Raw genomic sequence first — 14767 nt, 5'->3', positions numbered from 1 at the left:
GGCGGGAGAGAAAGACCGCCCCCCCCCCCCCCCCCCCCCCCCCGGCATGGATAGAGGGTTTATATAGGAGCATTGTGTGCTAGTTTTTGAGAATATGGAAAATTTTAAAAAGTGGTGAGGGGTCTACATCATGGCATAGAGATTTAACTCGAGATGAAGCAGTTGCTACTTCAGCTATGAGCCTAGAATTGTACTTCAAGTGTAGTGGTTGTTACAGATGCAGATGCATGCTTGCAGCTGTTTTGCAGCTAAGGTTCAGTTATAACATTCCTAACAGCCAGGCTTTTGTTCAGTTGCCTTACTCATCTCAAAGTCTTCATCAGCTCAGATGATTTTCGTGAGAGGTGAAAATCAGAATCTGGAAGTCTCCAACAGATGAGGACGGAGAGGAGCTGCAGCCAATTGATGCATTCAAGTTTCATCTGGTGTTTTTACAGAAACTTTTAAATGTTGCCTCAGTAGTTTAGTGTCAAATATTTCTTTTTTTTGTCTGTGTTAATTTATTGATTTTTTTAAAGAAAATTTAAATTACTTTTTTTCTCTAATTTAATGTTGATCTAGGTTTGTATGTGATTAGATTAGGTATTCATAATGTTTGAGTCTGTTGTCTCCAGTGAAATTGCATGGAGGTGAATCTTGTTCACCATGTCAGCTGTGGAAGAAATAATTTTGAAATGTATTACCTTGTTTGCTCAGCAGTCCATTTAACATCCTTTGTCATATAGTTAACGTGAGGCACAGTAGTCCTTTTCATCACAATCTGTGCTATGAATTGTTAGGCAGCAAACTTTCCAGTTGGATCACTTTCATCATTGTACTTATGAAACTGATCCTTTTTTGGCTATATTTTTATCCGAGTGTGCCTGGTGCTTTAGGAATTGGTATCAAGAGCATTGCACAGATAAATGCCACACCAAGGAGAATATAGAAATCAAATTACATCTTCATAAAAATTGTGTTGTGATACGATTAAGTGAACTAATTTTGAAGTTCCATCTCAGACTATAATTTTTAAATTTTTTTTTTATTAAGGTTGTCTGCCTCACTTTCAAATAAAGCTGCTAGAAGGTTCAATTTGCAGGATGCAATTCAGTGGCATGTTTCTAGTACCTTGGGAAGGATTTCTATATATACAACTTCTCAGAAGGTGATAATTTGCTTCATCTAGAACTCTTGATTTTTTAATTTATTTTTTTTTTAAAGTTTACTGGAAGTTTAGCTTGTGATTATTGTCATTTTCCAAATAGACTGAGAGAAAACTCTATGAAATATTTTTATTTTTACAATCTCCAATCAAGTGACAGTATTTTTTAACTCAACAGATACCATTTGTGTGAAACAAAAGTTTTGCTGTTATCTAGTTATTTTTTTTTTTAATTAAATGTTACTAGTTTCTACAGTCTTTCTTTGCTGTTAGGGGTTTTGTACTTGTTTTTAAGCTTCTTATCACTCAGAAATTTGTTTCTGCTAGTTGGAATTCTGACATGGCTCAGCGTCAGAGTGCCAAGGGGCAGTCTTGAATATTTGTCACAAATCTTTGACAAGAAGAAAGTGGTACAAAGTACCAAGGCACAGAGAATCGCAAGAGTAGCATGAGGTTGCGCAAAGAGTGTTTCTTGCAGCAGACTCATGAGAATTTCCAAATTTCAGTCTCATGCTGCATCTCTATGGCATTGTTCCTTTCCTGCTCGTATAAAGGTTTTACCTGTAAGAAGTCCTGAATTTCAGCAGTTTGTCTCTTCTGAAAAAGGTATTTCCAAGGCCTGTATGTGATGTGAGATGGAAACATTCAGTATGCAAATTTAAAAAGCAGATTTTTCAATATTTATTGTGGCATTACCAACTGCTGTGATGATAACAGACGTACTGAACCTTCACGAGTCAGGAAGTCTGAAATGTTTCAGTCTGATCTTACTCCACATCAGGGTTTGAAGCTGACAGAACTTTTATTTCTAATTCAGGTCAGTGCTTTAAAAAACATATTTAGGAACTAATATCTGAGCATAGGAGTCTACCTTTAGACATTACAAACAGAAGGTGCATTTAAAATTTTTTTTTTAAATCTCCTGTAGGTAATTTTAATTTGAGAAGAGGAGGTGAAAGATTTGGAGGGCTTTTGTTGTTGTTTTAACACATTTTTGGTTCTGGCTACTTGAAGCACCTGCCTAAAACGTTTGCCTGACCTGGCTGTTATTTTGTTTACTTTAGAAACCTTTTTCTTCCCTTCTATGACTTTGCAGAATAGGACGACACATCCTTTCTGTGGTGTCATTCAAGATAAACTTGGATTTTACCTCACTACCAACACTATCTGAAGTTGGCAAAGCACACGTTTGTAACTGGTGTTCTGCTGAGATCCAAGAGGTATAAAGGCCTCCGTGGTTTTTATACTTAAATGGGGGAAGAGTAGCTGTCTTCCCTTACGCAACTTAAAGGAGTGGACACTTCGCAAATGCTGGGGTTGTTCTGTTGAGGCTTCCAGGAGGGGAAAGGCTGGGGCGTGACGGCGGTGGAGAAATGCCGAGTCCGTTTCTTCTCCTGGTGAAGCTGTGCTTCTTCCCTGCTGTCTGAGCTGGCCTGTTTCTTTCAGTCTCTTTTCTGCTCTTCTCTTTCCATTCCTGTTGTGGAAATTCAGAGCTCTAGAGAGCATGGTTAACATGGGGCTTTTTTTTATCTTTTGTATTCTTTATACTATGGATACTGTTTGTATGTGGCTGTGGTCTCAGGTCAATATATTAGATCTGTTAGTCACTTTGGGACCCCTAAGACTTCATAATTGTGTGGGCTTGAAATACATTTGGCTGAGGTCAGGTTAGACCTTGGGATAAGCCACAGCTGGTCAGACCGCTGGGCCATCAGGTTTTACAGACTGTCTCCATCAAAGTAAACAGCCCTTCCTTTAGGATGATGGGAGAATCCCCCATCATGGAAACAACCCATTTTGCACTAGAAGAGAAGTGTTCTGACTTCTGGAGGCCAACATCTTAAAGCTTCTCGGTTGTTATTTCCCTTATTGCCTGTGCATTGCGGAGGTACCACTTTGAAAGACATTTCCTGCATATAAGCAAAGGCAGACAATTTAATACTAAAACTAGGTATGTAAAATGTTTTGGGAAGAGGATAGCTCTTCAAAGTTAAAATTTAGCATGTGTAAAACCAGATGCAGTTGTATTTAGAGAAAGAAACTGAAAGTTGTGGCCAGTGTAAACAAACAAAGGAAACCCACTGGACAGCTGTGCCTGAGCTGATGGTAGGGTGTAAATTGCAGTTCTGCCAAAACAATGGAGTATTTAGTTTGGGTCATATTCTTTACAATACATTTTTTTAAAAGATGGAGTTTAATTAACCTTTTTGCTTTTGCTTTGCTGCACTGTGAAGGCAGCTCTCCTGAGCCTCGGGTCTCCCGCACCAGATTCCCTTCAGACCTGGAGTGGCGATCCAGCCCCTCCGTTTCAGTGCAGGTAAAATGGGATAATACCAGTTGGTGTCGTGGTTGACCATCTGAAGTGTTCCAGCAATAGGGAAATAATCTGATGTGGTATGGTTTGTTTAGTCAGCTTTTCAGGTTTTTTGTCTGTGACACAACGTTTTGCTTATGCAGGCAGCTTTGCTGATGGTTCTCTGCTCAATACGGACTTCTGTCACCTTTCGGTTTTTATTCCCATTGCAGGGTTTAAAACAAGCCACAGTCTGTGTCTGCTCTACATGCATTTAGTGGTGGTTGCAAATGGAAGTGTTTGTGGATTTTACCCGTATCATATTTGCATCTCTTGAGCTTTAGCAGCTAATGAAAACGTTAATTTAAGTTACATTCCTATATCCTGATCCAGGTTGTTTATTTACAGCCTCTGGTGTACTTTAGCAATCTGTCCAGTCAAAACTGATTCTCTAGCTAGTGAATTTGTGGTTACTTAAATTGAGAAAGAGAAGTCATTGAAGTAATCTTTGTTTTGTCCTGAAGACACTGGGGAGGAGTGTCACGATCACTGAGCTGATCAGAGGAGGTGCAGGCTCTGCTCGGGGGAGAGACCAGGAGGGCAGGTCACTGCGGGACTTTTACCTGTACATGGGTTGATAACCAGTAGCTTTATTTGCTAAGAAGTTTTTAGAAATGCTGAGCGGATGCACATTGCTTTAGGTTATATTTAGAATCTGGGTTTAGATAGACAAACACGTTTTTGAAGTTAGCAATTGCTGCTTGTGCGGAGGAGCGCTACACCTGGGCAGCTCCTTTGCATGAGACAGCGCCTGAGATGCAGCATGAGGGTACCCGTGGGTGGTTAGGAGGAGGGAAGGGAGTCTGAACTTTTTGTTCCAGCTTCTTTCTTTTTATGAATTTTTAAGACGAGGATAGCAATTTTGTAATTCAAAGCTTTGGCTTCTCTCTGATGGTCATTACTGGAGATCCTTTAATTAAAATGTTAAATTCAAGTAGCTCCTTGTAAAGATGAACTCAAATCCTGCTGTGCATATGTGAGTCATTCTTAAATGTTACAAAGATCACGTGATACAAGCAATCAAATGCTTAATAAACCAAGTCATTACTTTTATGGTAAATTGAAAAAAGTTCTTCTGGGATTTCAACTGTAAATGAATCCTTGAAAATCAATAATTAGATTAGTAAAAGATGACATTTTAATATGCTGGCAGGAATGTAGAGGGATTTGTCAGGGGAAGCAAAAACAGACTTTGCACTAAAGTGGCTTAGGTATATTTATAGTGCTAGTGATTTTGTGTGTGTGTGTGAAATCTTTGGACTATTTTAATATAATGTAAGGCTTTGAGCTTTAGCTAACTCAAGTTGCTCGTTTTATGAAGTTACATTAGTACCACACTGTGAAGTATTTTTAAATATTAGCATTACTGAGTATTAAAGTATTTCATAAAAACATTTTTTTAAAACATTTTCTGTAGATACTGTCAAAGGAATTGATGTTTAGTGTACAAAGAAATAAAACCCTGAGGGCTGTAAGGTACCTGTATGTTTCTGATCACCTCAGTTTTTGAGGGGTTAGGTATTTCTTGAGGTTAAATTGTTGTCATTAAAACCTACTAAAAATAATGGTGCAGTTAATCCTTTCAGATAACAGGAAGCAGCATTACCTCCAGCCATGCTTTTGAACTGTCTGAAAGGATTTGCAATCGCGTATATTGTCTTCACAGACTTATGTCTTTAGAAATGCTGTACAGCACAGTGTTTTGCAAGTTCCTATGCTGATAAATTTCTCTCCATGTGTAACCTTTGAAATCTAGTTTCTATTGTAATTCTAGCATGTAAACACTAGATTCAATTTTGTATTCCTCTAATGAATGCAACAGGATGGAAACGAGTTTGCAATTGCTAATGATGAGCTTTTTTACTGTTCTTAATACTCGTGGGTATGTCTTTTCTTCAGGGATTTCAAAGTTGTATTATTACCTTTTTTAATTGTTTTTTTTTCACATGCTGTTTACAATTAAACTGCAAGCATGGGAAGCTATGCGTGCATGTGCTTTTAGGTTGCTTTGCTGAACGAAATACAGCGGAGCAATCTTACTTTAAAGGATGCTTGCTTTTCCTTGTGTCCCACCTGTCTCCTTGCGCCTTCACAGTAACTGGGACAGCAGAAGCCACTGGTGACATTATTTCACTGTGTTCTGTGGAGATGTGACATTTGTCAGAGGGTCGTTACGAGGAGTTTTGTTCGGGAGACAGTCCAGCTCCTTACAGGAGTAGTGTTGCAACTGGTAGTTTTTTCCTGAGTGTCAGTGAAAAGGCCAAGAATAGACAAAATCACAGGTAAGAATGTGTATATGTGTGTTTGTAAGGACTTTGTGCGCCTTTAAATGCTGGAAATTGTTTCGTATTAAAAGATGAGAAAGAGGTGTGAGTGTGAAACCCCTGCTATGAAGAACTATGGAAGAAAATCCACCAAAGCAGATTAGAAAAGCAAACAGGTGAATTAGAGGCAATCCAACCCTTAAGACTCTCTAATGCTGTGTTTAATTCTGACACGATGGGGAGTATCAGGGTGCCACTCTGGGCTCCTCGATGTTCCTCATCTATGCCTGGGTTTGCTCTGTTTTGTGCTCTGTGGGGGAAGGGGGAGATGGTGAAGATGGGTGTTTTGATATGCAAGGCAGCTGAGGAAGAGTTATTGTTGTGGCTCCAGAATGACTTATTTTGTGCCAACTCAGAATTGTTGTTAAAATACAGGGGAGAGGGGTGCTTCTACCCCATCGTTTTAATAGACATTTCTGTAGCTGATTTTTCAACTAATACTAATAATAAAAAAAACTACAGTTGAGCCAAAAATGACAAATGTTACTGATTTAAAATAATACTTACGTATTTTTAAATATTAAATGGAACTAGATAAATTGGAAGCATGTAAATATCTGATTCTAAATCTTTGCATAATTATTTCCAAGAGGTAATTTTGCTATGAGCTATTAAAACTCAAAGAAATGTATTATTCCCTTTGAGATGATCTGTAACCCAGCTGTGTCATACATCTCTTGGCTTGTTTCCTTTTTGCTGTAGATGTACATACATGTATATGTGTGTACTGTGTGACTGTACAATTACTGCTGTGTTAAATTGATTGTTTTGGAATACACATATATATGTATTTTATTTATATGTGTATGTATGTGTTTTAAAACAAGCAACTTAGCACGGTAGTAATTGTACAGTCATACAGTTTAGGGCTTTGTACAATATGTAATTTTAAGAATGTCAGTGTGGTTCTTAGCGAATTTTATAAACACTTTTCTGAATCTGTTATCAGCACTTCCCATCCTAAGAGAAACTGCACATTTTTCAGTGATTGTTCCACTGGTTACATTTTGTCTGCCGTTTGTTCTGGATTGATGTAATCTTGATACTACTAAAATTTCAAGGGCTGTTGACGCATTTCACATAGCCTAGGATTGCCTGTTCTCCAAATATATGGATCATGCATCAACAGTACTAAGTAGCCTTACTGTTTTGCCTAAAAGCCTAGCTAATTTATTTAATATTCTCTCTTTAAAGAGAGGTCTCTGGAAGGGGTAGCATATTTTAGGATGCTCCTTCTCTTTAAAGGGAAACTCAGAATTGAATAGCAGTACTTGTTGATCAGTGATATTATTGTAGCCAAAGGATGCATGGGTGGTTTAATAGGAAGTTTTTGCTTCAAGTTTCTTGATGAAATGTAGTGTTCTACGGAGCTGTGTGAAGAGTGTAGTTTTTTATTCTGAAATGCACTTGTACACTTTATTTGAAAGGTCTGAATGGATCATAAATACATTTAAGAAATAAATGATACGTCACATGTTTTCACGTCTTGTCTCGGATGACTTTTATGTAACTGTGTTGATAAAGGTGTGTTCTTTGGGAGTGGGTGGATTTTTTTTTCCTCTTATCTTGATTGCTCTAAATAGTCTGGCTTGTACGTAATTGCCAAGAGCAGGAAAACCTTCCAGCATGCGTTTTGTTTATGTTTTATCCATACATGATGTAGGGCACTGTAGGCAAACTTGCCTCTATAATTTTCCTGTGGGAAACTTGAGCCCTAAAAGGAAACGAACACAGCGAAAGGGCTAGATATCACAAGGGATTCACTTTTATTTTTAGAATTGCACTATATTGCCATATTTGGACTGAAAGTATGCTGTATCAATGCACTATTGTATCAAATTGCAACTGTCTAACCATTCTGAATTCATCTAAATTATTCAGGTTTTTTTTCCACAAATACTATTTATTTGTGAATGTTCTTGGTAAGTGCTAACTCCAGGTAACGCTTACATTCTGCAGGCAGCGTTTCTTGTGAGAAGTTAACAAGTACATTGCTTTGAAAGTGGGTTTTGTGATACTTCCTTAAGGTCTCAGTAACAGGTGTAATTCTTCTTACCAAAACCTTCTCACAGTGGTTTGGCTGAAGACAAATGCAGGAAATGCCCTCTGTGTAAAAGTCAGTGTAAATATTGCTTATTAAAAGTAATCTTGGGAATGCCATCAACCTGCAAAATAGACCTGCTGACATGGTATCCTACTAACATTGAAAATAGCTATCGAAAGACCTTTTAATATTTTTGGATGTACTTAAAATGTACAGATCTGCTGAAAATAACTTATCCCCATTGTGTAATATTACCCTTGTTACTGCCCATGAAAGTTACAGAGAGTTTTGGCTTTTTCTGCTTGTTGCAACTGCTGAAAGCTGTCAGCTGGCTTTTGGTACTCTCTTGAATGGCTTGTCTGTGCCTTGCACAGAGTTGCATTGCAAAAACATGCCCTGTGCTGATCTGACCCTGGGCAAAGCAGGTAAAATTCCACTGACTGATTGAGTCTATAGACCCTTCTCACAGTAATCTCTGACCGTGTGACAAAATCCTTGCAAAGTCAGTGGGACCCTCCTAAGAAATAATTGCAATGTGAAAATCAGTGCCATTGTGGCAAGAGCGAGAATCAAGCAGAGTTTTGGGTTTTTTGTGGTGAGTGTGTCAGATAACTCACCCCAGTGAGCAAACTTCCATATTTTGAATAATTCTGGGGTGGGGGCAGGGAGGAATTTGAAGTTTGGACCTCACAATTTTTCAATTTTTATATTGTTTTTGAAGTCAGCCTGTGTCTAGGTAAAGGCTTGATGTTTTATGCCCCCATCAGATTTCTCCAGTAGCCTGGTGCGGCTGGAGTTGATCTTTGTGTGGCAAGCCATTTCCAGCAGGCAACTTCCTCTGCTTCTCTGGAGACTTACTATTGCAGGTTCTTTTATCACAGATTTGGTCCCTTCAGCAATTCTTTGCTGCTGCTTCTTCATCCTCTTGGATTTATGTAGGGGATTATGAGGAATAAACCTGAGCTGCTGAAAACTGCAAGTACATCAGCCCCATGAAGAGGTACTAGGAATTCCAGCTCTTCCATGTCTTTTAATTGTGGCTTAAGCTACAGAAAGAGCTTCTAAAGTAACACAGTCTCAGTCTGAAGATGTTGATCGAGGTTGTAACTGCATGATATGGTTTGCAAATCCTGTGAAGGTCCCTGGAAGATCACAAAAATACAAGGAAAATGTCTTTTAAGTGTGTACAGTTTAGGAGGTGGGAACCAATATGCTTTTATATACAGGCTGGTATAATAGATGAGCTTTTATCTACTGGACTGTGTCCTGGTTTCCATAATTACTCATGTAGTTTCTTTTTAAGTCAACTGTAGAGAAAGGTTTCAGTATAACTCCCCATATATTTTAAAGCGCATAAAAAAGAGGGAGGAAGGGTATGTTCTTAGTCTGAGCATCTACATTTTCCTGCTTTCCTTCAGAGCAGTGAACTGTTGTGAGAATTTTAATCTTCACTACACTTGCCTCAGTTCTCATGGCTGTTTTCCATTCTGTTTTCTTTATTACTTTCTTTTTCTTCCTGTCATTCTTAGCTTTCTATTTTTCAATCCCAGTTTGTGAAGGGTGTGGGTTCAGAAGGGTTTCCTTCAGTTCCCAGTCCCCTGAAAGCATGAGAAATTGCCCATTGAGCCAATTCTCACAGCAAGGTATAAAAATAGGAGTAAAGAAAAGGTTACACAATGCTTGGATTGCAGCAGTTTGTACTAATGGGGAGATTTCAAAGCCAGGGATTGAAAAACATTTTTTAAACCTTATCATTTCCGTTAATTTTTCTCTCCCCAAGCTATGTTTCAGCTGCAGGAACTAGCGTTACAGATTACTTGGAAGAATTGTACTGAAACATAGGAGTCAAGTGCTGAACAAGTCACGCAAAGCCAGAGAGAGACCACTAATTAGTTCTTTTTAGCCACAATGACTGATTTGTTTGAGAAGTCTATCCTAAGAGTTTCCAACAAGATGCTTTGGTCTTAGCTATTAAATAAGTGGAATAAAGGCAAGTGGATTTAAGATTATTTTGCCATTGCAGCAGAACACAGGTAACACTCAGGAAACTCGCTTGTTTGGTACCACAAATTGCTATTAGCAGTGAACAGTACCTGTGCTCCTGCAAAGCAGAGTACTTTAATTTAGTCTTGCAAACTTTTAAGAATGTTATCACCAAGACTATATTCGCATCCTTTAAAGGTTTCAGAATTGTTTCTGAACATTGTCTCTCTCTACTTGCAAAACTAGCTGAAGCTAATAGCCAGCCTTTATTGTACTTGTCTTTGTTGACTTAAAAGGCTTTTATTTATATGACATTTATTTAGCATTGGATTTTGTTTGTTTCCAATTTCCTTATAATGAGGCGGACCACTTTAGCATGTTAATTATTATCAAATTGAAATGCTGAACAGTAGTTTTGATATGATTTCCAAAACAATCCAGTAACTTGATTCTAACAGCAGTGTAATGCTTTCCTAATGAGATGTCTGTATTAAGCCACAGAGAGGAGCATTAACCTTGGACTAAAGTCAGAAGAGAAAACAAGCACACTGTGGTAATTTTGTTCTTGTTTGCAAAATCGTTTTGTGAAGAAGATCAACAAAAAGATATATTTAATGATCTTCACACTGATTATATAATGTACTTTTTTACGATCTATTTTACTTCTCACCTTTTTTCCCTTTGTCAAACAGAAACATGGGTTATTTGGATATAGTAAAACTTTTTTTAAAATAAAAAAATCTTTTCTGTTTTGCTTCTGCAGAGCATCTTGTATGTTAACCTGGACACTGTTACATGGTAATCTCACATGTGAAGAAGACTGGCTTTGTGTGTTCAGTCATTGCCAGGGAAGCCACCTAACAAGGGAACCTTTGACCCTTTCACTAGCAATCGTTTCTTAATGATTGTTGTGGCATCTTTTCAGATGATTCCCACTACCAAGGAGCTCTTGGTCTCATTACCTGCCCAGGAAAGTAATCTTTTAGGTAGTGGAAAGAGGGACCAATCACAGGCAAAAAGAAATACCTACAGACAAACAGAGGGCTTTTCTGTTTTATTTAGGTAATAGCAATGGTTATAATAATCAGCTAGATAACAGCTGGGTCACGACTGCCTCAAAAGGTACAAGACATTATGGTGAAACACATTTATTAATCAGAAATTATAAAATGTGGCATAAAATTGTAGAAATAGTTCTGAAATTGTAGAGGTCAATTCAGATTTTTTAATTCAATATGGTGAGCACAATTTCAGATTCAAAAGACACACTAAAATTGCCTATCACATGCTGGGTAAATTAAGTGATTTAAAGATAGCTTGAATGAGTGATTTCTGTTGTATGCTAATCATAGAATAACTTAGGTTGGAAGGGACTTCTGGAGGTCATCTAGTCCAACCCTCTGCTCAAAGCAGGTCTTACCAGATCAGGTTGCTCACAGCCCTGTTGAGTTGAGTCTTGAACACCTGTGATGATGGAGACTTTACAGCCTCTTTCAGCAACCCATTTCCATCTACATGGAAGAAGCTGCTTAATCTTCCAATTTGCATAAATGTTCCTTGTAAAGTAAAGGTTTTGGGAACTGCATCAAATCTTTTGACAGCTATTTTCTGTGTGCCCGGTTAGAAATTTTTGCATTTGTGTCACTTTTTGGTGTGTGGTTTTAAAATACATATTTCTTACTGTTGTTTTCTGAATTAAAGGAGGAGGTATGATGTATATGAGCTGTTTCCACTGGCTTCCTAAATAAGCAAATTTCATTTGCTAATGAGGGGGAGCAGTTTTTTCTGTTTCCAAAGGATACTTTTCCTTGCAGTGTGACAAGCTCTGGCTTAAATGACTACACTAGAAATAGTTTCAAACTGAACTGAATGAGATGGATCAGAACATCTCAGTCACATGTCTAATATTGACAGAGAACTGAGAAGACCTCAGTGTGGGAATGGCACCTGCTTATTTTCCCATTCGAAATGTGTATCTGTGGTTGAGGGCAAATCAGGTTAAGCTGGACATTGTTCATAAATGCTTATGGTTTCTCATGATGTCCCTGACACAAACCTCTTCCTTCTATATTCTGGAAACTTTTTTTCTGGATATTTCTCCAAAGTAGGACTAGGATTCCTTCTAAGCCATCCTCAGCAATACTTACAATTCCTAATAAGGTGGGCTATTTGAGGCCAGTATTGCCAGCTGATTTCACAGAGATCCTTTGGTGTTTAAATCACTCAAAAGTCAGGAGGAAAAGGTCCTAAGCTTTTATTGTTTACTGTATTTAATTGTTATGCTTTGTCAAATTCCTTTCATCTCTACCAGGAGTTTTCACTGCCTTTTGTATAGGACTTGCCCTTGATGCAAACTTCCGTGGTGTTTCTTCCAATTGGTCTCTTTGGTCCATTGTTCACATTTACTGGTTTTCTTAATTGTATGCTATTTGTTATTGTCAAGCTTTCCAAATGTCTAAGGCATCTGAAACTGATTGCATGAGAGCAATGTAGAGAACAAAGTTCCATCTTCCTCATGCTGAAATGCCCAGCTCATACAGGCAACCGCCCCTGCATTGTATAATGTTTTACTCTATGATACTGTCTTTCTTGGGCTCATACTCAGTTTTCTACTTTTCTGTTGTCTGATTCTGTGGAGGGGATGAAGAGTAGTTTCTCTAGCTGAAACTAAGGGACAGAATTTTGGACAGCAGCATGCAGCTGCTTACAATTGACTGTTACTTTCTGCAGTTGTGAGATAGAAGAAATGTGACCGGGCAGTATTCGCATTCAGAAGTCTCCAAGGGAAGGCTGCTATCTGCATTGCAATGTCCTGGAACAATTTTGTGTGCGTGCTTTTTCTGCCACTCACTGACCGTTCCCAGATGTGCTTAGGTAACCAAATTTATCAAGATTGTGATCTGGACCTGCCAGCCTGCAGGCAGCCTGTTCTGTGTTTTGTTAAATTTAGAACAGTGCACAGAACACAATGCCAATCTCCTAACTCTCAGTCCTAGCATATTGTGATTTATATTCTTTTGATATGTGTTTTAATTTACTTTTTTTTTTTTTCCTCTAATAGGAGTCTCCACAAGACAGTGCTATCACCCGAGACATCAATCGAACATTCCCTGCTCATGATTATTTTAAAGATACTGGGGGAGATGGCCAGGACTCCCTGTACAAAATATGCAAGGTATTCTTTAAATTGTTCTTAACTGGTTTTGGTAACTTGAATTTAACACCATTAACAGATGTAACTGTTACCTGAGAAGAATGTGTATGTATTACCGTTAACTGTATCATGGAGACAGACTCTGGCACTAGTCTCAGTCTGGTTCTTCATTGTAGATGTTTAGCTGGTTATAGTGCCATTCAGATAGGAGACCTAATAAGCCCTTCTGGATTCCTGAACACTGAGGAGTTTGGTACAGAGACTTCATGTGATTCCAGACATGTCAGCCTGGATCAAGCTGGACAAATTATATGCTATGATGGAGATGAGGGCTAATTCCATACTGATAAAGAGCAGCTCACATTTGGCTGCAGCCTGCTCCCTAGTTGTCAATATTGTGTAAGTTGTGCTGGCAAAGTTAGGGACACGTGCAGGAAATCATGCTGATGTTGCCTCTTGAAAAAGAAATGTTCTGACGTTGGCTGTGTCCTTTATATGTAATGTATGCCATAAGCTGCTGTTGCCATATATAGTTGTCTTTAAAACTGGAGATAACTGTGTACCTCCCATAAATGTTATAAAGCTGTAGGCATGCACTGAAGTGGCTTATTATAAGGAAGAAATTAGCAAAAATGGACAGCTTGTTGTTGTATTCAGTTATCTCAGCTGGAATGTTGTATGTTTCCTGCACTCTTTCGTGTTCCTAGTGTTTCTCCCTCTTCCTAATGGCCCTGTAGCACCTGTTTAGACATAAAAGCACTCCAATAAGTGGCTTAATAGGCTGCAGTGGTCTTGGTGCATCACTGTAACCAGCCACTGCCGCTATATATCACAGTTTGATTTTCATACAGGTTATCCCTTTGTTAGAATGGCAACTGATGTACCCTGTGAAAATTTTGTGGAGCTATGTTCAATGCAGTGGTTTGTTTTCTTTGTGTTTGTAGCTCAAGTTAGATATGCTGTAAATTCTTGATTCTTTTTTTAGGCCTACTCTGTCTATGATGAAGAGATTGGCTACTGTCAAGGCCAGTCGTTTCTTGCTGCTGTGCTGCTTCTACATGTAAGTGGTAGGGTTTCTTTCCCCATTTGTTTTAAGCTTAAGAATAAATATTGCTCCACATGCCTAGAACAAATGTCTGTAACTGGTGAACTAGTAGGGTTGCAAGCTACATATCCACTTACATGTTGGTCAATAATAATGTGATTTTAGACAGAGAAGAGTACATTGTTTAAAACTTACTGTGGTATTCGTAATGACTCTTTTCTACAGTCAGCGTTCATTTCACTGTGTTTCTGTTTCAGGACACCTTCCATTTGAAACTCTGCAGGCTTGTACTCATGATCACTAGTAGGCATGGAATTTGTGTATAAGACAACACTGTAAATGTGTCTGTTAAAGGGTTTCAAGGTCAGATTTAAGCTTTTTGGAAGATGTTTCTATTGGAATCAGTCAGAAATAGGGATGGTAGTTGCCATGTGTCTTGTATACATAGAAGTGTATTTATGGCATTGATGGGACAGCAGTTTATTAGGTCTCGTGCTTTAAACAACATGCTGCCTATATGGGCTATTGTATTGTAGGCCTTTGTGCTTCTTGGTTTGAGAGGTTAGTGAAGGATACAATAATATTTTAATTTTTTTAAAAGATACTGTGTTATGCTTTTTTCAACTTAATTGTTGTTGGTAGAAGTGATCTCATCAAAGTAATATCCTTTAATTGCTTGCATGTTCAGAAGCTAGAGAGTTTTATGGTTACTGTCTATCA

General features: G+C 38.2%; 1 protein-coding gene across 5 annotated transcripts in view; it reads left to right on the top strand.

Annotated features, from left to right (window-relative positions):
• RABGAP1 (RAB GTPase activating protein 1) overlaps positions 1 to 14767 on the top strand; it is a 74388-nt gene that overhangs the window by 41963 nt on the left and 17658 nt on the right. For 3 of the 5 annotated variants that reach the window (XM_010570733.1, XM_010570731.1, XM_010570730.1), the window contains exons 14-15: positions 12910 to 13023; positions 13988 to 14062. In XM_010570733.1, the coding sequence (XP_010569035.1) occupies positions 12910 to 13023; positions 13988 to 14062 (189 nt within the window). Of the gene's footprint in view, positions 1 to 3418; positions 3462 to 12909; positions 13024 to 13987; positions 14063 to 14767 lie in introns of those variants that run through there. The other 2 variants (XM_010570734.1, XM_010570732.1) reach the window with 2 other exon arrangements.

The sequence above is a fragment of the Haliaeetus leucocephalus genome, unplaced genomic scaffold, assembly GCF_000737465.1.
Source record: "Haliaeetus leucocephalus isolate CR32 unplaced genomic scaffold, Haliaeetus_leucocephalus-4.0 Scaffold306, whole genome shotgun sequence".
In the NCBI taxonomy this organism is placed as follows: Eukaryota; Metazoa; Chordata; class Aves; order Accipitriformes; family Accipitridae; genus Haliaeetus; species Haliaeetus leucocephalus.
The sequence above is the reverse complement of the archived record's forward strand: the minus strand, read 5'-3'. Positions and strand labels throughout refer to the sequence as shown.